The sequence below is a fragment of the Bufo gargarizans genome, chromosome 10 (genome assembly GCF_014858855.1).
Source record: "Bufo gargarizans isolate SCDJY-AF-19 chromosome 10, ASM1485885v1, whole genome shotgun sequence".
Taxonomy (NCBI): Eukaryota; Metazoa; Chordata; class Amphibia; order Anura; family Bufonidae; genus Bufo; species Bufo gargarizans.
In genome coordinates this window covers 395,772-423,296 of record NC_058089.1, presented here as the reverse complement: position 1 = coordinate 423,296, position 27,525 = coordinate 395,772, and the positions used below count along the sequence as shown (strand labels likewise).

Genomic DNA, 27,525 nt, shown 5'->3' with positions numbered 1-27,525 from the left:
TCCCGATCCCGAGTCCCCTCCCCTGATCCCGAGTCCCCTCCCCTGATCCCGAGTCCCCTCCCCTGATCCCGAGTCCCCTCCCCCGATCCCGAGTCCCCTCCCCTGATCCCGAGTCCTCCCCTGATCCCGAGTCCTCCCCTGATCCCGAGTCCTCCCCTGATCCCGAATCCTCTCCTCATCCCGAATCCTCTCCTCATCCCGAATCCTCTCCTCATCCCGAGTTCTCCCCTGATCCTGTCATGGAAGGTGTACAGAAAACTAGAAGACACAAAATGAAGATCCGACTGACTGGATCCAAAACTAAGGAACAAAAGGGAGAGGCCTGCATCAGACCTGGCTCTCTCCCTAACTGCTCAGCCTATGCGAAAATCCCAATGGTAGATGATCGCATATCCTCGTACCTCGACTGTAAAACACCTGAACACCCTATAATAGTGAGGGGACACGACCACCGGCTCCCTACACTTGATATGGAGGGAGTCAGGGTCACCTGGGATCCAGCAAACAGGAAAACACAAATGAATGAACAAAACTTATCTGTAGAAGACTCAGTAGTAGGATCAGCATGCACACACTCCAGGAAGTAATATAAACCGCAAAGTGATGCAGTATGGGGAGGGATTTAAAGGGATGCAATCAGTGCAACTACATGACAGCTGAGAGAGGCTAACGAGATGAGAAAACGAAAGCAAAACAAAAGGAACCTCAAGGAGGAGGTTCTGAAGGATGTCTGTCAGAGCTTCTCAGATGTCTGGTGGTGACAGATCCCGAGTCCTCCCCTGATCCCGAGTCCTCTTCTGATCCCGAGTCCTCCCTCCCCTGATCTTGAGTCCTCTTCTGATCCCGAGTCCTCCCTCCCCTGATCTTGAGTCCTCTTCTGATCCCGAGTCCTCCCTCCCCTGATCTTGAGTCCTCTTCTGATCCCGAGGGCTCCCTCCCCTGATCTTGAGTCCTCTTCTGATCCCGAGTCCTCCCTCCCCTGATCTTGAGTCCTCCCCTGTTCCCAAGTCCTCCCTCCCCTGATCTTGAGTCCTCTTCTGATCCCAAGTCCTCCCTCCCCTGATCTTGAGTCCTCTTCTGATCCCAAGTCCTCCCTCCCCTGATCCCGAGTCCTCCCCTGATCCCGAGTCCTCCCCTGATCCCGAGTCCTCCCTCCCCTGATCCCGAGTCCTCCCCTGATCTTGAGTCCTCTCCTGATCCCGAGTCCTCCCTCCCCTGATCCCGAGTCCTCCCTCCCCTGATCCCGAGTCCTCCCTCCCCTGATCCCGAGTCCTCCCTCCCCTGATCCCGAGTCCTCCCCTGATCCCGAGTCCTCCCCTGATCCCGAGTCCTCCCTCCCCTGATCCCGAGTCCTCCCTTGATCCCGAGTCCTGATCCAGAGTCCTCTCCTGATCCCGAGTCCTCCCCTGCATAACGGAAACGGGACGGATCCGTTTTGCAGCCCATAGACTTCTATTATGACGGAATGAATAACAGAATGCCTCTAAAGGCATTCCGTTACGCATTCTGTTATAGAATTGCGTTATGGTCCGTGGAAACGGAATCCATAACGCAATTCACCTTTTACCAACAAAGGAAGTGTGATCGAATTTGATATGCGGAAATTCCCTCATCTCTAGTTACCACCATAGGGGTTATCACCCAGCCTCATGCTTTATACATCTGCAGGGCTACGTGGAGTTGCATTGTCCTCTTATTCCCTCTTCTCTATTGTTCTTCTCGTGTACGTGTCAGTCTGCACTGAAGTTCTTCCATTCTATTTAGGATCTAGGGTCATCCGGCTGAACAGAGCTCTAGGTTCCTTCACAGAGGGAGAAACTACTTCAGAAATGTTCTGTGGTGTGTTTAGGGTCTGTAGCTGGGTGGGAGTGTTACCCCACGTCACTCTGCAAGAACTCCATCAAACAGCATCTTATATCTCAGCTTCCTGGACCCTATGCTCCTTGCAGACATTGTCTATGTGTGCACTCACCTTCATTGGGGCAGATGGCGGCGGGGAGGAGTGCTGGGCGTCTCCAGTTTGCTCCGGCACCCCGGGTACTGTGGGCATCCTGGACGGCTACTGGCGGTTTGAAGGGGCCCCGTCCTGGACTGACCATAGAGGTCCAGCTAATGGTGCACAGAAGGGACTCTGGAAGGATCATCTGCCGTGAGCTGGAAAATACAAACCATCAGAACGTTATATTTGGAGCACTGCAGCGGTATCTGGGAGACCTGCGCGGCGGTTGTCAGGCTGCTGGACAGTTCTCCACTATGTATCAGGCCAGTAGCTGGGGGTCAGTACCTGCGCCCTGTACACACTATGGGGGCACTGCAGCGTTATCTGGGAGACCTGCGCGGCGGTTGTCAGGCTGCTGGACAGTTCTCCACTATGTATCAGGCCAGGAGCTGGGGGTCCGTACCTGAGCCCTGTACACACTATGGGGGCACTGCAGCGTTATCTGGGAGACCTGCGCGGTGGTTGTCAGGCTGCTGGGCAGTTCTCCACTATGTATCAGGCCAGGAGCTGGGGGTCAGTACCTGCGCCCTGTACACACTATGGGGGCACTGCATCATTATCTGGGAGACCTGCGCGGCGGTTGTCAGGCTGCTGGGCAGTTCTCCACTATGTATCAGGCCAGGAGCTGGGGGTCAGTACCTGCGCCCTGTACACACTATGGGGGCACTGCAGCGTTATCTGGGAGACCTGCGCGGCGGTTGTCAGGCTGCTGGACAGTTCTCCACTATGTATCAGGCCAGGAGCTGGGGGTCCGTACCTGAGCCCTGTACACACTATGGGGGCACTGCAGCGTTATCTGGGAGACCTGCGCGGCAGTTGTCAGGCTGCTGGGCAGTTCTCCACTATGTATCAGGCCAGGAGCTGGGGGTCCGTACCTGCGCCCTGTACACACTATGGGGGCACTGCAGCGTTATCTGGGAGACCTGCGCGGCAGTTGTCAGGCTGCTGGGCAGTTCTCCACTATGTATCAGGCCAGGAGCTGGGGGTCCGTACCTGCGCCCTGTACACACTATGGGGGCACTGCAGCGTTATCTGGGAGACCTGCGCGGCGGTTGTCAGGCTGCTGGACAGTTCTCCACTATGTATCAGGCCAGGAGCTGGGGGTCCGTACCTGAGCCCTGTACACACTATGGGGGCACTGCAGCGTTATCTGGGAGACCTGCGCGGCGGTTGTCAGGCTGCTGGGCAGTTCTCCACTATGTATCAGGCCAGGAGCTGGGGGTCCGTACCTGCGCCCTGTACACACTATGGGGGCACTGCAGCGGTATCTGGGAGACCTGCGCGGCGGTTGTCAGGCTGCTGGGCAGTTCTCCACTATGTATCAGGCCAGGAGCTGGGGGTCCGTACCTGCGCCCTGTACACACTATGGGGGCACTGCAGCGTTATCTGGGAGACCTGCGCGGCGGTTGTCAGGCTGCTGGGCAGTTCTCCACTATGTATCAGGCCAGGAGCTGGGGGTCCGTACCTGCGCCCTGTACACACTATGGGGGCACTGCAGCGGTATCTGGGAGACCTGCGCGGCGGTTGTCAGGCTGCTGGACAGTTCTCCACTATGTATCAGGCCAGGAGCTGGGGGTCCGTACCTGCACCCTGTACACACTATGGGGGCACTGCAGCGGTATCTGGGAGACCTGCGCGGCGGTTGTCAGGCTGCTGGACAGTTCTCCACTATGTATCAGGCCAGGAGCTGGGGGTCCGTACCTGCGCCCTGTACACACTATGGGGGCACTGCAGCGTTATCTGGGAGACCTGCGTGGCGGTTGTCAGGCTGGTGGGCAGTTCTCCACTATGTATCAGGCCAGGAGCTGGGGGTCAGTACCTGCGCCCTGTACACACTATGGGGGCACTGCAGCGTTATCTGGGAGACCTGCGTGGCGGTTGTCAGGCTGCTGGACAGTTCTCCACTATGTATCAGGCCAGGAGCTGGGGGTCCGTACCTGCACCCTGTACACACTATGGGGGCACTGCAGCGTTATCTGGGAGACCTGCGTGGCGGTTGTCAGGCTGGTGGGCAGTTCTCCACTATGTATCAGGCCAGGAGCTGGGGGTCAGTACCTGCGCCCTGTACACACTATGGGGGCACTGCAGCGTTATCTGGGAGACCTGCGCGGCGGTTGTCAGGCTGCTGGGCAGTTCTCCACTATGTATCAGGCCAGGAGCTGGGGGTCAGTACCTGCACCCTGTACACACTATGGGGGCACTGCAGCGTTATCTGGGAGACCTGCGCGGCGGTTGTCAGGCTGCTGGGCAGTTCTCCACTATGTATCAGGCCAGGAGCTGGGGGTCAGTACCTGCGCCCTGTACACACTATGGGGGCACTGCAGCGTTATCTGGGAGACCTGCGCGGCGGTTGTCAGGCTGCTGGGCAGTTCTCCACTATGTATCAGGCCAGGAGCTGGGGGTCCGTACCTGAGCCCTGTACACACTATGGGGGCACTGCAGCGTTATCTGGGAGACCTGCGCGGCGGTTGTCAGGCTGCTGGGCAGTTCTCCACTATGTATCAGGCCAGGAGCTGGGGGTCCGTACCTGCGCCCTGTACACACTATGGGGGCACTGCAGCGTTATCTGGGAGACCTGCGCGGCGGTTGTCAGGCTGCTGGACAGTTCTCCACTATGTATCAGGCCAGGAGCTGGGGGTCCGTACCTGCGCCCTGTACACACTATGGGGGCACTGCAGCGTTATCTGGGAGACCTGCGCGGCGGTTGTCAGGCTGCTGGGCAGTTCTCCACTATGTATCAGGCCAGGAGCTGGGGGTCCGTACCTGCGCCCTGTACACACTATGGGGGCACTGCAGCGTTATCTGGGAGACCTGCGCGGCGGTTGTCAGGCTGCTGGGCAGTTCTCCACTATGTATCAGGCCAGGAGCTGGGGGTCCGTACCTGCGCCCTGTACACACTATGGGGGCACTGCAGCGTTATCTGGGAGACCTGCGCGGCGGTTGTCAGGCTGCTGGGCAGTTCTCCACTATGTATCAGGCCAGGAGCTGGGGGTCAGTACCTGCGCCCTGTACACACTATGGGGGCACTGCAGCGTTATCTGGGAGACCTGCGCGGCGGTTGTCAGGCTGCTGGGCAGTTCTCCACTATGTATCAGGCCAGGAGCTGGGGGTCCGTACCTGCGCCCTGTACACACTATGGGGGCACTGCAGCGTTATCTGGGAGACCTGCGCGGCGGTTGTCAGGCTGCTGGGCAGTTCTCCACTATGTATCAGGCCAGGAGCTGGGGGTCCGTACCTGCGCCCTGTACACACTATGGGGGCACTGCAGCGTTATCTGGGAGACCTGCGCGGCGGTTGTCAGGCTGCTGGGCAGTTCTCCACTATGTATCAGGCCAGGAGCTGGGGGTCCGTACCTGCGCCCTGTACACACTATGGGGGCACTGCAGCGTTATCTGGGAGACCTGCGCGGCGGTTGTCAGGCTGCTGGGCAGTTCTCCACTATGTATCAGGCCAGGAGCTGGGGGTCAGTACCTGCGCCCTGTACACACTATGGGGGCACTGCAGCGTTATCTGGGAGACCTGCGCGGCGGTTGTCAGGCTGCTGGGCAGTTCTCCACTATGTATCAGGCCAGGAGCTGGGGGTCAGTACCTGCGCCCTGTACACACTATGGGGGCACTGCAGCGGTATCTGGGAGACCTGCGCGGCGGTTGTCAGGCTGCTGGGCAGTTCTCCACTATGTATCAGGCCAGGAGCTGGGGGTCAGTACCTGCGCCCTGTACACACTATGGGGGCACTGCAGCGTTATCTGGGAGACCTGCGCGGCGGTTGTCAGGCTGCTGGGCAGTTCTCCACTATGTATCAGGCCAGGAGCTGGGGGTCAGTACCTGCGCCCTGTACACACTATGGGGGCACTGCAGCGTTATCTGGGAGACCTGCGCGGCGGTTGTCAGGCTGCTGGGCAGTTCTCCACTATGTATCAGGCCAGGAGCTGGGGGTCCGTACCTGCGCCCTGTACACACTATGGGGGCACTGCAGCGTTATCTGGGAGACCTGCGCGGCGGTTGTCAGGCTGCTGGGCAGTTCTCCACTATGTATCAGGCCAGGAGCTGGGGGTCCGTACCTGCGCCCTGTACACACTATGGGGGCACTGCAGCGTTATCTGGGAGACCTGCGCGGCGGTTGTCAGGCTGCTGGGCAGTTCTCCACTATGTATCAGGCCAGGAGCTGGGGGTCCGTACCTGCGCCCTGTACACACTATGGGGGCACTGCAGCGTTATCTGGGAGACCTGCGCGGCGGTTGTCAGGCTGCTGGGCAGTTCTCCACTATGTATCAGGCCAGGAGCTGGGGGTCCGTACCTGCGCCCTGTACACACTATGGGGGCACTGCAGCGTTATCTGGGAGACCTGCGCGGCGGTTGTCAGGCTGCTGGGCAGTTCTCCACTATGTATCAGGCCAGGAGCTGGGGGTCCGTACCTGAGCCCTGTACACACTATGGGGGCACTGCAGCGTTATCTGGGAGACCTGCGCGGCGGTTGTCAGGCTGCTGGGCAGTTCTCCACTATGTATCAGGCCAGGAGCTGGGGGTCCGTACCTGCGCCCTGTACACACTATGGGGGCACTGCAGCGTTATCTGGGAGACCTGCGCGGCGGTTGTCAGGCTGCTGGGCAGTTCTCCACTATGTATCAGGCCAGGAGCTGGGGGTCCGTACCTGCGCCCTGTACACACTATGGGGGCACTGCAGCGTTATCTGGGAGACCTGCGCGGCGGTTGTCAGGCTGCTGGGCAGTTCTCCACTATGTATCAGGCCAGGAGCTGGGGGTCCGTACCTGCGCCCTGTACACACTATGGGGGCACTGCAGCGTTATCTGGGAGACCTGCGCGGCGGTTGTCAGGCTGCTGGGCAGTTCTCCACTATGTATCAGGCCAGGAGCTGGGGGTCAGTACCTGCGCCCTGTACACACTATGGGGGCACTGCAGCGTTATCTGGGAGACCTGCGCGGCGGTTGTCAGGCTGCTGGGCAGTTCTCCACTATGTATCAGGCCAGGAGCTGGGGGTCCGTACCTGCGCCCTGTACACACTATGGGGGCACTGCAGCGTTATCTGGGAGACCTGCGCGGCGGTTGTCAGGCTGCTGGGCAGTTCTCCACTATGTATCAGGCCAGGAGCTGGGGGTCAGTACCTGCAGCCCTGTACACACTATGGGGGCACTGCAGCGTTATCTGGGAGACCTGCGCGGCGGTTGTCAGGCTGCTGGGCAGTTCTCCACTATGTATCAGGCCAGGAGCTGGGGGTCAGTACCTGCGCCCTGTACACACTATGGGGGCACTGCAGCGGTATCTGGGAGACCTGCGCGGCGGTTGTCAGGCTGCTGGGCAGTTCTCCACTATGTATCAGGCCAGGAGCTGGGGGTCCGTACCTGCGCCCTGTACACACTATGGGGGCACTGCAGCGGTATCTGGGAGACCTGCGCGGCGGTTGTCAGGCTGCTGGGCAGTTCTCCACTATGTATCAGGCCAGGAGCTGGGGGTCAGTACCTGAGCCCTGTACACACTATGGGGGCACTGCAGCGGTATCTGGGAGACCTGCGCGGCGGTTGTCAGGCTGCTGGACAGTTCTCCACTATGTATCAGGCCAGGAGCTGGGGGTCAGTACCTGAGCCCTGTACACACTATGGGGGCACTGCAGCGTTATCTGGGAGACCTGCGCGGCGGTTGTCAGGCTGCTGGGCAGTTCTCCACTATGTATCAGGCCAGGAGCTGGGGGTCCGTACCTGCGCCCTGTACACACTATGGGGGCACTGCAGCGTTATCTGGGAGACCTGCGCGGCGGTTGTCAGGCTGCTGGGCAGTTCTCCACTATGTATCAGGCCAGGAGCTGGGGGTCCGTACCTGCGCCCTGTACACACTATGGGGGCACTGCAGCGTTATCTGGGAGACCTGCGCGGCGGTTGTCAGGCTGCTGGACAGTTCTCCACTATGTATCAGGCCAGGAGCTGGGGGTCAGTACCTGCGCCCTGTACACACTATGGGGGCACTGCAGCGTTATCTGGGAGACCTGCGCGGCGGTTGTCAGGCTGCTGGGCAGTTCTCCACTATGTATCAGGCCAGGAGCTGGGGGTCCGTACCTGCGCCCTGTACACACTATGGGGGCACTGCAGCGGTATCTGGGAGACCTGCGCGGCGGTTGTCAGGCTGCTGGACAGTTCTCCACTATGTATCAGGCCAGGAGCTGGGGGTCCGTACCTGAGCCCTGTACACACTATGGGGGCACTGCAGCGTTATCTGGGAGACCTGCGCGGCGGTTGTCAGGCTGCTGGGCAGTTCTCCACTATGTATCAGGCCAGGAGCTGGGGGTCCGTACCTGCAGCCCTGTACACACTATGGGGGCACTGCAGCGTTATCTGGGAGACCTGCGCGGCGGTTGTCAGGCTGCTGGGCAGTTCTCCACTATGTATCAGGCCAGGAGCTGGGGGTCCGTACCTGCGCCCTGTACACACTATGGGGGCACTGCAGCGTTATCTGGGAGACCTGCGCGGCGGTTGTCAGGCTGCTGGGCAGTTCTCCACTATGTATCAGGCCAGGAGCTGGGGGTCCGTACCTGCGCCCTGTACACACTATGGGGGCACTGCAGCGTTATCTGGGAGACCTGCGCGGCGGTTGTCAGGCTGCTGGGACAGTTCTCCACTATGTATCAGGCCAGGAGCTGGGGGTCCGTACCTGCGCCCTGTACACACTATGGGGGCACTGCAGCGTTATCTGGGAGACCTGCGCGGCGGTTGTCAGGCTGCTGGGCAGTTCTCCACTATGTATCAGGCCAGGAGCTGGGGGTCCGTACCTGCGCCCTGTACACACTATGGGGGCACTGCAGCGTTATCTGGGAGACCTGCGCGGCGGTTGTCAGGCTGCTGGGCAGTTCTCCACTATGTATCAGGCCAGGAGCTGGGGGTCAGTACCTGCGCCCTGTACACACTATGGGGGCACTGCAGCGTTATCTGGGAGACCTGCGCGGCGGTTGTCAGGCTGCTGGGCAGTTCTCCACTATGTATCAGGCCAGGAGCTGGGGGTCAGTACCTGAGCCCTGTACACACTATGGGGGCACTGCAGCGTTATCTGGGAGACCTGCGCGGCGGTTGTCAGGCTGCTGGGCAGTTCTCCACTATGTATCAGGCCAGGAGCTGGGGGTCAGTACCTGCAGCCCTGTACACACTATGGGGGCACTGCAGCGTTATCTGGGAGACCTGCGCGGCGGTTGTCAGGCTGCTGGGCAGTTCTCCACTATGTATCAGGCCAGGAGCTGGGGGTCCGTACCTGCGCCCTGTACACACTATGGGGGCACTGCAGCGTTATCTGGGAGACCTGCGCGGCGGTTGTCAGGCTGCTGGGCAGTTCTCCACTATGTATCAGGCCAGGAGCTGGGGGTCAGTACCTGCGCCCTGTACACACTATGGGGGCACTGCAGCGTTATCTGGGAGACCTGCGCGGCGGTTGTCAGGCTGCTGGGCAGTTCTCCACTATGTATCAGGCCAGGAGCTGGGGGTCCGTACCTGCGCCCTGTACACACTATGGGGGCACTGCAGCGTTATCTGGGAGACCTGCGCGGCGGTTGTCAGGCTGCTGGACAGTTCTCCACTATGTATCAGGCCAGGAGCTGGGGGTCCGTACCTGCGCCCTGTACACACTATGGGGGCACTGCAGCGTTATCTGGGAGACCTGCGCGGCGGTTGTCAGGCTGCTGGACAGTTCTCCACTATGTATCAGGCCAGGAGCTGGGGGTCCGTACCTGCGCCCTGTACACACTATGGGGGCACTGCAGCGTTATCTGGGAGACCTGCGCGGCGGTTGTCAGGCTGCTGGGCAGTTCTCCACTATGTATCAGGCCAGGAGCTGGGGGTCCGTACCTGCGCCCTGTACACACTATGGGGGCACTGCAGCGTTATCTGGGAGACCTGCGCGGCGGTTGTCAGGCTGCTGGGCAGTTCTCCACTATGTATCAGGCCAGGAGCTGGGGGTCAGTACCTGCGCCCTGTACACACTATGGGGGCACTGCAGCGTTATCTGGGAGACCTGCGCGGCGGTTGTCAGGCTGCTGGGCAGTTCTCCACTATGTATCAGGCCAGGAGCTGGGGGTCAGTACCTGCGCCCTGTACACACTATGGGGGCACTGCAGCGTTATCTGGGAGACCTGCGCGGCGGTTGTCAGGCTGCTGGGCAGTTCTCCACTATGTATCAGGCCAGGAGCTGGGGGTCAGTACCTGCGCCCTGTACACACTATGGGGGCACTGCAGCGTTATCTGGGAGACCTGCGCGGCGGTTGTCAGGCTGCTGGGCAGTTCTCCACTATGTATCAGGCCAGGAGCTGGGGGTCAGTACCTGCGCCCTGTACACACTATGGGGGCACTGCAGCGTTATCTGGGAGACCTGCGCGGCGGTTGTCAGGCTGCTGGGACAGTTCTCCACTATGTATCAGGCCAGGAGCTGGGGGTCCGTACCTGCGCCCTGTACACACTATGGGGGCACTGCAGCGTTATCTGGGAGACCTGCGCGGCGGTTGTCAGGCTGCTGGGCAGTTCTCCACTATGTATCAGGCCAGGAGCTGGGGGTCAGTACCTGCGCCCTGTACACACTATGGGGGCACTGCAGCGTTATCTGGGAGACCTGCGCGGCGGTTGTCAGGCTGCTGGACAGTTCTCCACTATGTATCAGGCCAGGAGCTGGGGGTCCGTACCTGCGCCCTGTACACACTATGGGGGCACTGCAGCGGTATCTGGGAGACCTGCGCGGCGGTTGTCAGGCTGCTGGCAGTTCTCCACTATGTATCAGGCCAGGAGCTGGGGGTCCGTACCTGCGCCCTGTACACACTATGGGGGCACTGCAGCGTTATCTGGGAGACCTGCGCGGCGGTTGTCAGGCTGCTGGGCAGTTCTCCACTATGTATCAGGCCAGGAGCTGGGGGTCAGTACCTGCGCCCTGTACACACTATGGGGGCACTGCAGCGTTATCTGGGAGACCTGCGCGGCGGTTGTCAGGCTGCTGGGCAGTTCTCCACTATGTATCAGGCCAGGAGCTGGGGGTCCGTACCTGCGCCCTGTACACACTATGGGGGCACTGCAGCGTTATCTGGGAGACCTGCGCGGCGGTTGTCAGGCTGCTGGACAGTTCTCCACTATGTATCAGGCCAGGAGCTGGGGGTCCGTACCTGCGCCCTGTACACACTATGGGGGCACTGCAGCGTTATCTGGGAGACCTGCGCGGCGGTTGTCAGGCTGCTGGGACAGTTCTCCACTATGTATCAGGCCAGGAGCTGGGGGTCCGTACCTGCGCCCTGTACACACTATGGGGGCACTGCAGCGGTATCTGGGAGACCTGCGCGGCGGTTGTCAGGCTGCTGGGCAGTTCTCCACTATGTATCAGGCCAGGAGCTGGGGGTCCGTACCTGCGCCCTGTACACACTATGGGGGCACTGCAGCGTTATCTGGGAGACCTGCGCGGCGGTTGTCAGGCTGCTGGGCAGTTCTCCACTATGTATCAGGCCAGGAGCTGGGGGTCCGTACCTGCGCCCTGTACACACTATGGGGGCACTGCAGCGTTATCTGGGAGACCTGCGCGGCGGTTGTCAGGCTGCTGGGCAGTTCTCCACTATGTATCAGGCCAGGAGCTGGGGGTCCGTACCTGCGCCCTGTACACACTATGGGGGCACTGCAGCGTTATCTGGGAGACCTGCGCGGCGGTTGTCAGGCTGCTGGGCAGTTCTCCACTATGTATCAGGCCAGGAGCTGGGGGTCAGTACCTGCGCCCTGTACACACTATGGGGGCACTGCAGCGTTATCTGGGAGACCTGCGCGGCGGTTGTCAGGCTGCTGGGCAGTTCTCCACTATGTATCAGGCCAGGAGCTGGGGGTCAGTACCTGCGCCCTGTACACACTATGGGGGCACTGCAGCGTTATCTGGGAGACCTGCGCGGCGGTTGTCAGGCTGCTGGGCAGTTCTCCACTATGTATCAGGCCAGGAGCTGGGGGTCAGTACCTGCGCCCTGTACACACTATGGGGGCACTGCAGCGTTATCTGGGAGACCTGCGCGGCGGTTGTCAGGCTGCTGGGCAGTTCTCCACTATGTATCAGGCCAGGAGCTGGGGGTCCGTACCTGCGCCCTGTACACACTATGGGGGCACTGCAGCGTTATCTGGGAGACCTGCGCGGCGGTTGTCAGGCTGCTGGGCAGTTCTCCACTATGTATCAGGCCAGGAGCTGGGGGTCCGTACCTGAGCCCTGTACACACTATGGGGGCACTGCAGCGGTATCTGGGAGACCTGCGCGGCGGTTGTCAGGCTGCTGGACAGTTCTCCACTATGTATCAGGCCAGGAGCTGGGGGTCCGTACCTGCGCCCTGTACACACTATGGGGGCACTGCAGCGTTATCTGGGAGACCTGCGCGGCGGTTGTCAGGCTGCTGGACAGTTCTCCACTATGTATCAGGCCAGGAGCTGGGGGTCAGTACCTGCGCCCTGTACACACTATGGGGGCACTGCAGCGTTATCTGGGAGACCTGCGCGGCGGTTGTCAGGCTGCTGGGACAGTTCTCCACTATGTATCAGGCCAGGAGCTGGGGGTCAGTACCTGCGCCCTGTACACACTATGGGGGCACTGCAGCGTTATCTGGGAGACCTGCGCGGCGGTTGTCAGGCTGCTGGACAGTTCTCCACTATGTATCAGGCCAGGAGCTGGGGGTCAGTACCTGCGCCCTGTACACACTATGGGGGCACTGCAGCGTTATCTGGGAGACCTGCGCGGCGGTTGTCAGGCTGCTGGGCAGTTCTCCACTATGTATCAGGCCAGGAGCTGGGGGTCCGTACCTGCGCCCTGTACACACTATGGGGGCACTGCAGCGTTATCTGGGAGACCTGCGCGGCGGTTGTCAGGCTGCTGGGCAGTTCTCCACTATGTATCAGGCCAGGAGCTGGGGGTCCGTACCTGCGCCCTGTACACACTATGGGGGCACTGCAGCGTTATCTGGGAGACCTGCGCGGCGGTTGTCAGGCTGCTGGGCAGTTCTCCACTATGTATCAGGCCAGGAGCTGGGGGTCAGTACCTGCACCCTGTACACACTATGGGGGCACTGCAGCGTTATCTGGGAGACCTGCGCGGCGGTTGTCAGGCTGCTGGGCAGTTCTCCACTATGTATCAGGCCAGGAGCTGGGGGTCAGTACCTGCGCCCTGTACACACTATGGGGGCACTGCAGCGTTATCTGGGAGACCTGCGCGGCGGTTGTCAGGCTGCTGGACAGTTCTCCACTATGTATCAGGCCAGGAGCTGGGGGTCCGTACCTGCGCCCTGTACACACTATGGGGGCACTGCAGCGTTATCTGGGAGACCTGCGCGGCGGTTGTCAGGCTGCTGGACAGTTCTCCACTATGTATCAGGCCAGGAGCTGGGGGTCAGTACCTGCGCCCTGTACACACTATGGGGGCACTGCAGCGGTATCTGGGAGACCTGCGCGGCGGTTGTCAGGCTGCTGGACAGTTCTCCACTATGTATCAGGCCAGGAGCTGGGGGTCCGTACCTGCAGCCCTGTACACACTATGGGGGCACTGCAGCGTTATCTGGGAGACCTGCGCGGCGGTTGTCAGGCTGCTGGGCAGTTCTCCACTATGTATCAGGCCAGGAGCTGGGGGTCAGTACCTGCGCCCTGTACACACTATGGGGGCACTGCAGCGTTATCTGGGAGACCTGCGCGGCGGTTGTCAGGCTGCTGGACAGTTCTCCACTATGTATCAGGCCAGGAGCTGGGGGTCAGTACCTGCGCCCTGTACACACTATGGGGGCACTGCAGCGTTATCTGGGAGACCTGCGCGGCGGTTGTCAGGCTGCTGGACAGTTCTCCACTATGTATCAGGCCAGGAGCTGGGGGTCAGTACCTGCGCCCTGTACACACTATGGGGGCACTGCAGCGTTATCTGGGAGACCTGCGCGGCGGTTGTCAGGCTGCTGGACAGTTCTCCACTATGTATCAGGCCAGGAGCTGGGGGTCAGTACCTGCGCCCTGTACACACTATGGGGGCACTGCAGCGTTATCTGGGAGACCTGCGCGGCGGTTGTCAGGCTGCTGGACAGTTCTCCACTATGTATCAGGCCAGGAGCTGGGGGTCAGTACCTGCGCCCTGTACACACTATGGGGGCACTGCAGCGTTATCTGGGAGACCTGCGCGGCGGTTGTCAGGCTGCTGGGCAGTTCTCCACTATGTATCAGGCCAGGAGCTGGGGGTCCGTACCTGCGCCCTGTACACACTATGGGGGCACTGCAGCGTTATCTGGGAGACCTGCGCGGCGGTTGTCAGGCTGCTGGGCAGTTCTCCACTATGTATCAGGCCAGGAGCTGGGGGTCCGTACCTGCGCCCTGTACACACTATGGGGGCACTGCAGCGTTATCTGGGAGACCTGCGCGGCGGTTGTCAGGCTGCTGGACAGTTCTCCACTATGTATCAGGCCAGGAGCTGGGGGTCCGTACCTGCGCCCTGTACACACTATGGGGGCACTGCAGCGTTATCTGGGAGACCTGCGCGGCGGTTGTCAGGCTGCTGGGCAGTTCTCCACTATGTATCAGGCCAGGAGCTGGGGGTCCGTACCTGCGCCCTGTACACACTATGGGGGCACTGCAGCGTTATCTGGGAGACCTGCGCGGCGGTTGTCAGGCTGCTGGGCAGTTCTCCACTATGTATCAGGCCAGGAGCTGGGGGTCCGTACCTGCGCCCTGTACACACTATGGGGGCACTGCAGCGGTATCTGGGAGACCTGCGCGGCGGTTGTCAGGCTGCTGGGCAGTTCTCCACTATGTATCAGGCCAGGAGCTGGGGGTCCGTACCTGAGCCCTGTACACACTATGGGGGCACTGCAGCGTTATCTGGGAGACCTGCGCGGCGGTTGTCAGGCTGCTGGGCAGTTCTCCACTATGTATCAGGCCAGGAGCTGGGGGTCAGTACCTGCGCCCTGTACACACTATGGGGGCACTGCAGCGTTATCTGGGAGACCTGCGCGGCGGTTGTCAGGCTGCTGGGCAGTTCTCCACTATGTATCAGGCCAGGAGCTGGGGGTCCGTACCTGCGCCCTGTACACACTATGGGGGCACTGCAGCGTTATCTGGGAGACCTGCGCGGCGGTTGTCAGGCTGCTGGGCAGTTCTCCACTATGTATCAGGCCAGGAGCTGGGGGTCCGTACCTGAGCCCTGTACACACTATGGGGGCACTGCAGCGTTATCTGGGAGACCTGCGCGGCGGTTGTCAGGCTGCTGGGCAGTTCTCCACTATGTATCAGGCCAGGAGCTGGGGGTCAGTACCTGCGCCCTGTACACACTATGGGGGCACTGCAGCGTTATCTGGGAGACCTGCGCGGCGGTTGTCAGGCTGCTGGGCAGTTCTCCACTATGTATCAGGCCAGGAGCTGGGGGTCCGTACCTGCGCCCTGTACACACTATGGGGGCACTGCAGCGTTATCTGGGAGACCTGCGCGGCGGTTGTCAGGCTGCTGGGCAGTTCTCCACTATGTATCAGGCCAGGAGCTGGGGGTCAGTACCTGCGCCCTGTACACACTATGGGGGCACTGCAGCGTTATCTGGGAGACCTGCGCGGCGGTTGTCAGGCTGCTGGGCAGTTCTCCACTATGTATCAGGCCAGGAGCTGGGGGTCAGTACCTGCGCCCTGTACACACTATGGGGGCACTGCAGCGTTATCTGGGAGACCTGCGCGGCGGTTGTCAGGCTGCTGGGCAGTTCTCCACTATGTATCAGGCCAGGAGCTGGGGGTCCGTACCTGCGCCCTGTACACACTATGGGGGCACTGCAGCGTTATCTGGGAGACCTGCGCGGCGGTTGTCAGGCTGCTGGGCAGTTCTCCACTATGTATCAGGCCAGGAGCTGGGGGTCCGTACCTGCGCCCTGTACACACTATGGGGGCACTGCAGCGGTATCTGGGAGACCTGCGCGGCGGTTGTCAGGCTGCTGGGCAGTTCTCCACTATGTATCAGGCCAGGAGCTGGGGGTCCGTACCTGCGCCCTGTACACACTATGGGGGCACTGCAGCGTTATCTGGGAGACCTGCGCGGCGGTTGTCAGGCTGCTGGCAGTTCTCCACTATGTATCAGGCCAGGAGCTGGGGGTCCGTACCTGCGCCCTGTACACACTATGGGGGCACTGCAGCGTTATCTGGGAGACCTGCGCGGCGGTTGTCAGGCTGCTGGGACAGTTCTCCACTATGTATCAGGCCAGGAGCTGGGGGTCCGTACCTGCGCCCTGTACACACTATGGGGGCACTGCAGCGTTATCTGGGAGACCTGCGCGGCGGTTGTCAGGCTGCTGGGCAGTTCTCCACTATGTATCAGGCCAGGAGCTGGGGGTCAGTACCTGCGCCCTGTACACACTATGGGGGCACTGCAGCGTTATCTGGGAGACCTGCGCGGCGGTTGTCAGGCTGCTGGACAGTTCTCCACTATGTATCAGGCCAGGAGCTGGGGGTCCGTACCTGCGCCCTGTACACACTATGGGGGCACTGCAGCGTTATCTGGGAGACCTGCGCGGCGGTTGTCAGGCTGCTGGGCAGTTCTCCACTATGTATCAGGCCAGGAGCTGGGGGTCCGTACCTGCGCCCTGTACACACTATGGGGGCACTGCAGCGTTATCTGGGAGACCTGCGCGGCGGTTGTCAGGCTGCTGGACAGTTCTCCACTATGTATCAGGCCAGGAGCTGGGGGTCCGTACCTGCGCCCTGTACACACTATGGGGGCACTGCAGCGTTATCTGGGAGACCTGCGCGGCGGTTGTCAGGCTGCTGGCAGTTCTCCACTATGTATCAGGCCAGGAGCTGGGGGTCCGTACCTGCGCCCTGTACACACTATGGGGGCACTGCAGCGTTATCTGGGAGACCTGCGCGGCGGTTGTCAGGCTGCTGGACAGTTCTCCACTATGTATCAGGCCAGGAGCTGGGGGTCAGTACCTGCGCCCTGTACACACTATGGGGGCACTGCAGCGTTATCTGGGAGACCTGCGCGGCGGTTGTCAGGCTGCTGGGCAGTTCTCCACTATGTATCAGGCCAGGAGCTGGGGGTCAGTACCTGCGCCCTGTACACACTATGGGGGCACTGCAGCGTTATCTGGGAGACCTGCGCGGCGGTTGTCAGGCTGCTGGGCAGTTCTCCACTATGTATCAGGCCAGGAGCTGGGGGTCCGTACCTGCGCCCTGTACACACTATGGGGGCACTGCAGCGTTATCTGGGAGACCTGCGCGGCGGTTGTCAGGCTGCTGGGCAGTTCTCCACTATGTATCAGGCCAGGAGCTGGGGGTCAGTACCTGCGCCCTGTACACACTATGGGGGCACTGCAGCGTTATCTGGGAGACCTGCGCGGCGGTTGTCAGGCTGCTGGACAGTTCTCCACTATGTATCAGGCCAGGAGCTGGGGGTCCGTACCTGCGCCCTGTACACACTATGGGGGCACTGCAGCGTTATCTGGGAGACCTGCGCGGCGGTTGTCAGGCTGCTGGGCAGTTCTCCACTATGTATCAGGCCAGGAGCTGGGGGTCAGTACCTGCGCCCTGTACACACTATGGGGGCACTGCAGCGTTATCTGGGAGACCTGCGCGGCGGTTGTCAGGCTGCTGGGCAGTTCTCCACTATGTATCAGGCCAGGAGCTGGGGGTCCGTACCTGCGCCCTGTACACACTATGGGGGCACTGCAGCGTTATCTGGGAGACCTGCGCGGCGGTTGTCAGGCTGCTGGGCAGTTCTCCACTATGTATCAGGCCAGGAGCTGGGGGTCCGTACCTGCACCCTGTACACACTATGGGGGCACTGCAGCGGTATCTGGGAGACCTGCGCGGCGGTTGTCAGGCTGCTGGGCAGTTCTCCACTATGTATCAGGCCAGGAGCTGGGGGTCAGTACCTGCGCCCTGTACACACTATGGGGGCACTGCAGCGGTATCTGGGAGACCTGCGCGGCGGTTGTCAGGCTGCTGGACAGTTCTCCACTATGTATCAGGCCAGGAGCTGGGGGTCCGTACCTGCACCCTGTACACACTATGGGGGCACTGCAGCGGTATCTGGGAGACCTGCGCGGCGGTTGTCAGGCTGCTGGGCAGTTCTCCACTATGTATCAGGCCAGGAGCTGGGGGTCAGTACCTGCGCCCTGTACACACTATGGGGGCACTGCAGCGGTATCTGGGAGACCTGCGCGGCGGTTGTCAGGCTGCTGGACAGTTCTCCACTATGTATCAGGCCAGGAGCTGGGGGTCCGTACCTGCGCCCTGTACACACTATGGGGGCACTGCAGCGTTATCTGTGAGACCTGCGCGGCGGTTGTCAGGCTGCTGGGCAGTTCTCCACTATGTATCAGGCCAGGAGCTGGGGGTCCGTACCTGCGCCCTGTACACACTATGGGGGCACTGCAGCGTTATCTGGGAGACCTGCGCGGTGGTTGTCAGGCTGCTGGACAGTTCTCCACTATGTATCAGGCCAGGAGCTGGGGGTCAGTACCTGCGCCCTGCTCACACTATGGGGGCACTGCAGCGTTATCTGTGAGACCTGCGCGGCGGTTGTCAGGCTGCTGGGCAGTTCTCCACTATGTATCAGGCCAGGAGCTGGGGGTCAGTACCTGCGCCCTGTACACACTATGGGGGCACTGCAGCGTTATCTGGGAGACCTGCGCGGCGGTTGTCAGGCTGCTGGGCAGTTCTCCACTATGTATCAGGCCAGGAGCTGGGGGTCAGTACCTGCGCCCTGTACACACTATGGGGGCACTGCAGCGTTATCTGGGAGACCTGCGCGGCGGTTGTCAGGCTGCTGGGCAGTTCTCCACTATGTATCAGGCCAGGAGCTGGGGGTCAGTACCTGCGCCCTGTACACACTATGGGGGCACTGCAGCGTTATCTGGGAGACCTGCGCGGCGGTTGTCAGGCTGCTGGGCAGTTCTCCACTATGTATCAGGCCAGGAGCTGGGGGTCAGTACCTGCAGCCCTGTACACACTATGGGGGCACTGCAGCGTTATCTGGGAGACCTGCGCGGCGGTTGTCAGGCTGCTGGACAGTTCTCCACTATGTATCAGGCCAGGAGCTGGGGGTCAGTACCTGCGCCCTGTACACACTATGGGGGCACTGCAGCGGTATCTGGGAGACCTGCGCGGCGGTTGTCAGGCTGCTGGACAGTTCTCCACTATGTATCAGGCCAGGAGCTGGGGGTCCGTACCTGCGCCCTGTACACACTATGGGGGCACTGCAGCGGTATCTGGGAGACCTGCGCGGCGGTTGTCAGGCTGCTGGACAGTTCTCCACTATGTATCAGGCCAGGAGCTGGGGGTCCGTACCTGAGCCCTGTACACACTATGGGGGCACTGCAGCGTTATCTGGGAGACCTGCGCGGCGGTTGTCAGGCTGCTGGGCAGTTCTCCACTATGTATCAGGCCAGGAGCTGGGGGTCAGTACCTGAGCCCTGTACACACTATGGGGGCACTGCAGCGTTATCTGGGAGACCTGCGCGGCGGTTGTCAGGCTGCTGGGCAGTTCTCCACTATGTATCAGGCCAGGAGCTGGGGGTCAGTACCTGCGCCCTGCTCACACTATGGGGGCACTGCAGCGGTATCTGGGAGACCTGCGCGGCGGTTGTCAGGCTGCTGGACAGTTCTCCACTATGTATCAGGCCAGGAGCTGGGGGTCAGTACCTGCGCCCTGTACACACTATGGGGGCACTGCAGCGTTATCTGGGAGACCTGCGCGGAGGTTGTCAGGCTGCTGGGCAGTTCTCCACTATGTATCAGGCCAGGAGCTGGGGGTCCGTACCTGCGCCCTGTACACACTATGGGGGCACTGCAGCGTTATCTGGGAGACCTGCGCGGCGGTTGTCAGGCTGCTGGGCAGTTCTCCACTATGTATCAGGCCAGGAGCTGGGGGTCCGTACCTGCGCCCTGTACACACTATGGGGGCACTGCAGCGTTATCTGGGAGACCTGCGCGGCGGTTGTCAGGCTGCTGGGCAGTTCTCCACTATGTATCAGGCCAGGAGCTGGGGGTCAGTACCTGCGCCCTGTACACACTATGGGGGCACTGCAGCGGTATCTGGGAGACCTGCGCGGCGGTTGTCAGGCTGCTGGGCAGTTCTCCACTATGTATCAGGCCAGGAGCTGGGGGTCCGTACCTGTGCCCTGTACACACTATGGGGGCACTGCAGCGTTATCTGGTAGACCTGCGCGGCGGTTGTCAGGCTGCTGGGCAGTTCTCCACTATGTATCAGGCCAGGAGCTGGGGGTCAGTACCTGCGCCCTGTACACACTATGGGGGCACTGCAGCGTTATCTGGTAAACCTGCGCGGCGGTTGTCAGGCTGCTGGGCAGTTCTCCACTATGTATCAGGCCAGGAGCTGGGGGTCAGTACCTGAGCCCTGTACACACTATGGGGGCACTGCAGCGTTATCTGGGAGACCTGCGCGGCGGTTGTCAGGCTGCTGGACAGTTCTCCACTATGTATCAGGCCAGGAGCTGGGGGTCCGTACCTGCGCCCTGTACACACTATGGGGGCACTGCAGCGTTATCTGGGAGACCTGCGCGGAGGTTGTCAGGCTGCTGGGCAGTTCTCCACTATGTATCAGGCCAGGAGCTGGGGGTCAGTACCTGCGCCCTGTACACACTATGGGGGCACTGCAGCGTTATCTGGGAGACCTGCGCGGCGGTTGTCAGGCTGCTGGGCAGTTCTCCACTATGTATCAGGCCAGGAGCTGGGGGTCAGTACCTGCGCCCTGTACACACTATGGGGGCACTGCAGCGGTATCTGGGAGACCTGCGCGGCGGTTGTCAGGCTGCTGGGCAGTTCTCCACTATGTATCAGGCCAGGAGCTGGGGGTCAGTACCTGCGCCCTGTACACACTATGGGAGCACTGCAGCGGTATCTGGGAGACCTGCGCGGCGGTTGTCAGGCTGCTGGGCAGTTCTCCACTATGTATCAGGCCAGGAGCTGGGGGTCAGTACCTGCGCCCTGTACACACTATGGGGGCACTGCAGCGTTATCTGGGAGACCTGCGCGGCGGTTGTCAGGCTGCTGGGCAGTTCTCCACTATGTATCAGGCCAGGAGCTGGGGGTCAGTACCTGCACCCTGTACACACTATGGGGGCACTGCAGCGTTATCTGGGAGACCTGCGCGGCGGTTGTCAGGCTGCTGGACAGTTCTCCACTATGTATCAGGCCAGGAGCTGGGGGTCAGTACCTGCACCCTGTACACACTATGGGGGCACTGCAGCGCTATCTGGGAGACCTGCGTGGCGGTTGTCAGGCTGCTGGACAGTTCTCCACTATGTATCAGGCCAGGAGCTGGGGGTCAGTACCTGCGCCCTGTACACACTATGGGGGCACTGCAGCGTTATCTGGGAGACCTGCGTGGCGGTTGTCAGGCTGCTGGGCAGTTCTCCACTATGTATCAGGCCAGGAGCTGGGGGTCAGTACCTGCGCCCTGTACACACTATGGGGGCACTGCAGCGTTATCTGGGAGACCTGCGTGGCGGTTGTCAGGCTGCTGGGCAGTTCTCCACTATGTATCAGGCCAGGAGCTGGGGGTCAGTACCTGCGCCCTGTACACACTATGGGGGCACTGCAGCGTTATCTGGGAGACCTGCGCGGCGGTTGTCAGGCTGCTGGACAGTTCTCCACTATGTATCAGGCCAGGAGCTGGGGGTCCGTACCTGCGCCCTGTACACACTATGGGGGCACTGCCGCGGTATCTGGGAGACCTGCGCGGCGGTTGTCAGGCTGCTGGGCAGTTCTCCACTATGTATCAGGCCAGGAGCTGGGGGTCCGTACCTGAGCCCTGTACACACTATGGGGGCACTGCAGCGTTATCTGGGAGACCTGCGCGGCGGTTGTCAGGCTGCTGGGCAGTTCTCCACTATGTATCAGGCCAGGAGCTGGGGGTCAGTACCTGCGCCCTGTACACACTATGGGGGCACTGCAGCGTTATCTGGGAGACCTGCGCGGCGGTTGTCAGGCTGCTGGACAGTTCTCCACTATGTATCAGGCCAGGAGCTGGGGGTCAGTACCTGCGCCCTGTACACACTATGGGGGCACTGCAACGTTATCTGGGAGACCTGCGCGGCGGTTGTCAGGCTGCTGGGCAGTTCCCCACTATGTATCAGGCCAGGAGCTGGGGGTCCGTACCTGCGCCCTGTACACACTATGGGGGCACTGCAGCGGTATCTGGGAGACCTGCGCGGCGGTTGTCAGGCTGCTGGGCAGTTCTCCACTATGTATCAGGCCAGGAGCTGGGGGTCCGTACCTGCGCCCTGTACACACTATGGGGGCACTGCAGCGTTATCTGGGAGACCTGCGCGGCGGTTGTCAGGCTGCTGGGCAGTTCTCCACTATGTATCAGGCCAGGAGCTGGGGGTCCGTACCTGCGCCCTGTACACACTATGGGGGCACTGCAGCGTTATCTGGGAGACCTGCGCGGCGGTTGTCAGGCTGCTGGGCAGTTCTCCACTATGTATCAGGCCAGGAGCTGGGGGTCCGTACCTGCGCCCTGTACACACTATGGGGGCACTGCAGCGCTATCTGGGAGACCTGCGCGGCGGTTGTCAGGCTGCTGGACAGTTCTCCACTATGTATCAGGCCAGGAGCTGGGGGTCAGTACCTGCGCGCTGTACACACTATGGGGGCACTGCAGCGTTATCTGGGAGACCTGCGCGGCGGTTGTCAGGCTGCTGGGCAGTTCTCCACTATGTATCAGGCCAGGAGCTGGGGGTCAGTACCTGAGCCCTGTACACACTATGGGGGCACTGCAGCGTTATCTGGGAGACCTGCGCGGCGGTTGTCAGGCTGCTGGGCAGTTCTCCACTATGTATCAGGCCAGGAGCTGGGGGTCCGTACCTGCGCCCTGTACACACTATGGGGGCACTGCAGCGGTATCTGCACGATGAATGGTTCTATTAGATGGCACTGCATACTTCCATGGTGCCATATACATAGTGTACCACTGTCTGACCTCCTGGTGTAGCACCACTCAAGGTCCAGATGTTCTGCTTCTCTGGGCACCATCCAAGGCAATCGTACCATATCTCCAGGATACCGAGCATCACCGCGCCAGTATTAACCCTACTGACTCTGAGTACAGATAATGTAGTAGATGTCACCTGCAGTCCTATGTAACACCACAGATAGCACAGTGATATCTCTCCGAGTACAGATAATGTAGATGTCACCTGCAGTCCTATGTAACACCACAGATAACACAGTGATATCTCTCCGAGTACAGATAATGTAGATGTCACCTGCAGTCCTATGTAACACCACAGATAACACAGTGATATCTCTCCGAGTACAGATAATGTAGATGTCACCTGCAGTCCTATGTAACACCACAGATAACACAGAGATAACTCTCTGAGTACAGATAATGTAGTAGATGTCACCTGCAGTCCTATGTAACACCACAGATAGCACAGTGATATCTCTCTGAGTACAGATAATGTAGTAGATGTCACCTGCAGTCCTATGTAACACCACAGATAACACAATGATAACTCTCCGAGTACAGATAATGTAGTAGATGTCACCTGCAGTCCTATGTAACACTACAGATAACACAATGATAACTCTCTGAGTACAGATAATGTAGTAGATGTCACCTGCAGTCCTATGTAACACCACAGATAGCACAGTGATGTCAGTGATAACTCTACGATTATCTGCAGTCCTATGTAAAAGCACCGTGCTCCTGACAATCTCGGCTCTGCTACCTCTGTACATAGGGGCAGGTTTTATGAATTAGCAGCGTTTTTCCCGTGTCTATTTCTGTCCTCGCCATTCGTCATGTTCGCGCTCATTCATCCGCCCCGATCCCCGGACTGCCGCCTCTGTTCCCACGGTGCTCGCTGTATGGACTGTGAACTCGGCTTGATTTAGCAGGATGACCACAATGGTGGCCCCCGGGGGCCGACCTTCACCCAGAGCAGGATTACAAGGATGTGATATTTATTTTTTGCCTTGCAGCGTCCGGGGGGAGCGTCCCGGATCTTGCAGGGGGCATCCTGGGGGTCCGTCCATAAATGGAGAAAATATTCCGACTTTTCCTTCGTTATCACAATCAGGAAAATCGGATCATTGATCTACGGATCTCTGCGGTCGGGGTCATTACCGCTGCAGACTCTGGGGCAGATGTACTAGGACTTCAGCCGCTCTGATGTGTCCACAATGACAGCCGAGGCAAGATGGTCAGTGGGGAAGGATCCGTGGTTGGCGCGTGTCAGTTTTTTGCCCTCCACGTGGCATCTGTACTCCACAGACACTTCTAGGCTCCAGAGTGGTAGTCCACGGATAAATAGTAGTAAGAGGCCACGCCCCCCCCCGCGCAGCCCTGCCCACAGTCTCACCATAACGCAGCGAGAGAAGAGAATGCTTACACATTTTTCACGAATTTGGCGCACACCATAAATTGCAAATTTTTTTATAAAGTCGTAAACACTTTGAAAAATGTCCTACTTGTTTAAATTCCTCACCCTTTCAAGATCTCTGTTTGCTGTCAGTGAACATAAACTTTCTTACCCACAGTCAGAGGATGAAAACCTGTACAGACCTAATACTTCTCACAGCCGAGGTGTCATTCTAATGGCTGGAAAACCTACACCGACACACTGTAACAACACATCCACCACGTGAGACTGGATAACCTACACCGACACACTGTAACAACACATCCACCACGTGAGACTGGATAACCTTCACCGACACACTGTAACAACACATCCACCACGTGAGACTGGATAACCTACACCGACACACTGTAACAACACATCCACCACGTGAGACTGGGTAACCTACACCGACACACTGTAACAACACATCCACCACGTGAGACTGGGTAACCTACACCGACACACTGTAACAACACATCCACCACGTGAGACTGGATAACCTACACCGACACACTGTAACAACACATCCACCACGTGAGACTGGATAAGCTACACCGACACACTTTAACAACACATCCACCACGTGAGACTGGATAACCTACACCGACACAATGTAACAACACATCCACCACGTGAGACTGGATAACCTACACCGACACAATGTAACAACACATCCACCACGTGAGACTGGATAACCGACACACTGTAACAACACATCCACCACGTGAGACTGGATAACGACAGTTCATATTTACTTTTTTGCTTGCAGTCAGTGAATATTGACTTTCATGGTTTACATTCAGATGATGCCTCCTGCGCCTGTGTAACTGTCAGTCACAACTGTTCTTCTCGTGTTCTATTCATGGTGGCTCTGTCTGCCAAACACGGATCTGTCCACATATTCCCTGTGACGAATCTCCGTACACACTGCCCGCCACACGGCGTACCCGACGCAGCATAATACGTGTTTAATGATTGATGCATCAAAGGAGCGACGCCCCCGAAAAATAAACATATGAAATACTTCATATAAAGGAGAATTCTGGAATCATAACACCGCAATCACTAAGCTATGTCTAATCCAAACACCGAGACGTCTGCAATGTTACCGTAGTAACAAGGAGCGAAGTCACCAACAGCGGAATATAAAGGGGATCTCCGCAGCTACACATCTCTGATGAGCAGTATTATAGCAGTTATATTCTTGTACATAGGAGGCAGTATTATAGTAGTTATATTCTTGTACATAGGAGGCAGTATTATAGTAGTTATATTCTTGTATATAGGAGCAGTATTATAGTAGTTATATTCTTGTATATAGGAGCAGTATTATAGTAGTTATATTCTTGTATATAGGAGCAGTATTATAGTAGTTATATTCCTGTACATAGGAGCAATATTATAGTAGTTATATTTGTGTACATAGGAGGCAGTATTATAGCAGTTATATTCTTGTACATAGGAGGTAGTATTATAGCAGTTATATTCTTGTACATAGGAGGTAGTATTATAGTAGTTATATTCCTGTACATAGGAGCAGTATTATAGTAGTTATATTCCTGTACATAGGAGCAGTATTATAGTAGTTATATTCTTGTACATAGGAGGTAGTATTATAGTAGTTATATTCTTGTACATAGGAGGCAGTATTATAGCAGTTATATTCTTGTACATAGGAGCAGTATTATAGTAGTTATATTCCTGTACATAGGAGCAGTATTATAGTAGTTATATTCTTGTACATAGGAGCAGTATTATAGTAGTTATATTCTTGTACATAGGGGGCAGTATTATAGTAGTTATATTCCTGTACATAGGAGGCAGTATTATAGTAGTTATATTCTTGTACATAGGAGGCAGTATTATAGTAGTTATATTCTTGTACATAGGAGGCAGTATTATAGCAGTTATATTCCTGTACATAGGAGCAGTATTATAGTAGTTATATTCTTGTACATAGGAGCAGTATTATAGTAGTTATATTCTTGTACATAGGAGGTAGTATTATAGTAGTTATATTCTTGTACATAGGAGGCAGTATTATAGCAGTTATATTCTTGTACATAGGAGCAGTATTATAGTAGTTATATTCCTGTACATAGGAGCAGTATTATAGTAGTTATATTCCTGTACATAGGAGCAGTATTATAGTAGTTATATTCTTGTACATAGGAGGCAGTATTATAGTAGTTATATTCTTGTACATAGGAGCAGTATTATAGTAGTTATATTCTTGTACATAGGAGGCAATTTTTATTAGTATAAACAAACATAACAATACATTCAATCTGAATGAACAGAAACAATGGTCATTTACCAGAAATCATACATATCCTACAGTATAAATAATAATAATGGTGATAACTTTAACCTAACAATAGTCCATTGCTGTTAAAGGAGAATAAAGTAAATAGATCAGTAATAAACACAATTCCATTATGAGGATCAGTCCACATCCACCGTATGTACCTTCCTCCATAACACCCTGTTTCTCTCCTTTTTCCTACATTCTAAGGCGACTTTCACACTAGCGTTCGATCGGATCCGTCTGCATTATATTGGCAAAAAAAAGCCAAGTGTGAAATTAGCCTCAGACGGATCCGTCCAGACTTTTACATTGAAAGTCAATGGGGGACGGATCCGTTTGAAGATTGAGCCATATTGTGTCATCTTCAAACGGATCCGTCCCCATTGACTTACATTGTAAGTCTGGACGGATCCGCACGCCTCTGCACGGCCAGGCTGCAAGCAGCATTCAGCTGTCCGCCTGATGAGTGGAGCGGAGGCTGAATGCCGCCAGACTGATGCAGTCTGAGCGGATCCACATCCATTCAGACTGCATCAGGGCTGGACGGAAGCGTTCGGGTCCGCTCGTGAGCTCCTTCAAACGGAGCTCACGAGCGGACAGCCGAACGCTAGTGTGAAACTAGCCTAAGCTCTTCATCCACCTCAGCTCTGACAGGATCAGGGTCACCGCTTGCCTGTGATGGAACGGCTCGCTATGTACGGACACTTTCGTTCTAGTATGCCAGTGGTAGTATTTAATGACTGTTATAATCAGGTACATGGTCCCCCGGTCAATGTCAGGTATACTGGCTGGTACCCCATAGATGATGTCTGGGTATGTAAGACGCCGCAGTCTAGGGATCTTTAACCTG

General features: G+C 58.1%; 1 protein-coding gene across 2 annotated transcripts in view; it reads right to left on the bottom strand.

The window, feature by feature from the left end:
- The window catches only part of IRAG1 (inositol 1,4,5-triphosphate receptor associated 1), a 103,318-nt gene that overhangs the window by 74,024 nt on the left and 1,769 nt on the right, over positions 1–27,525 (bottom strand). For both annotated transcript variants that reach the window (XM_044271028.1, XM_044271029.1), the window contains exon 2: positions 1,973–2,154. In XM_044271028.1, coding sequence (XP_044126963.1) covers positions 1,973–2,050 — 78 coding nt within the window. In that variant the 5' untranslated portion in view covers positions 2,051–2,154. The remainder of the gene's footprint in view (positions 1–1,972; positions 2,155–27,525) is intronic.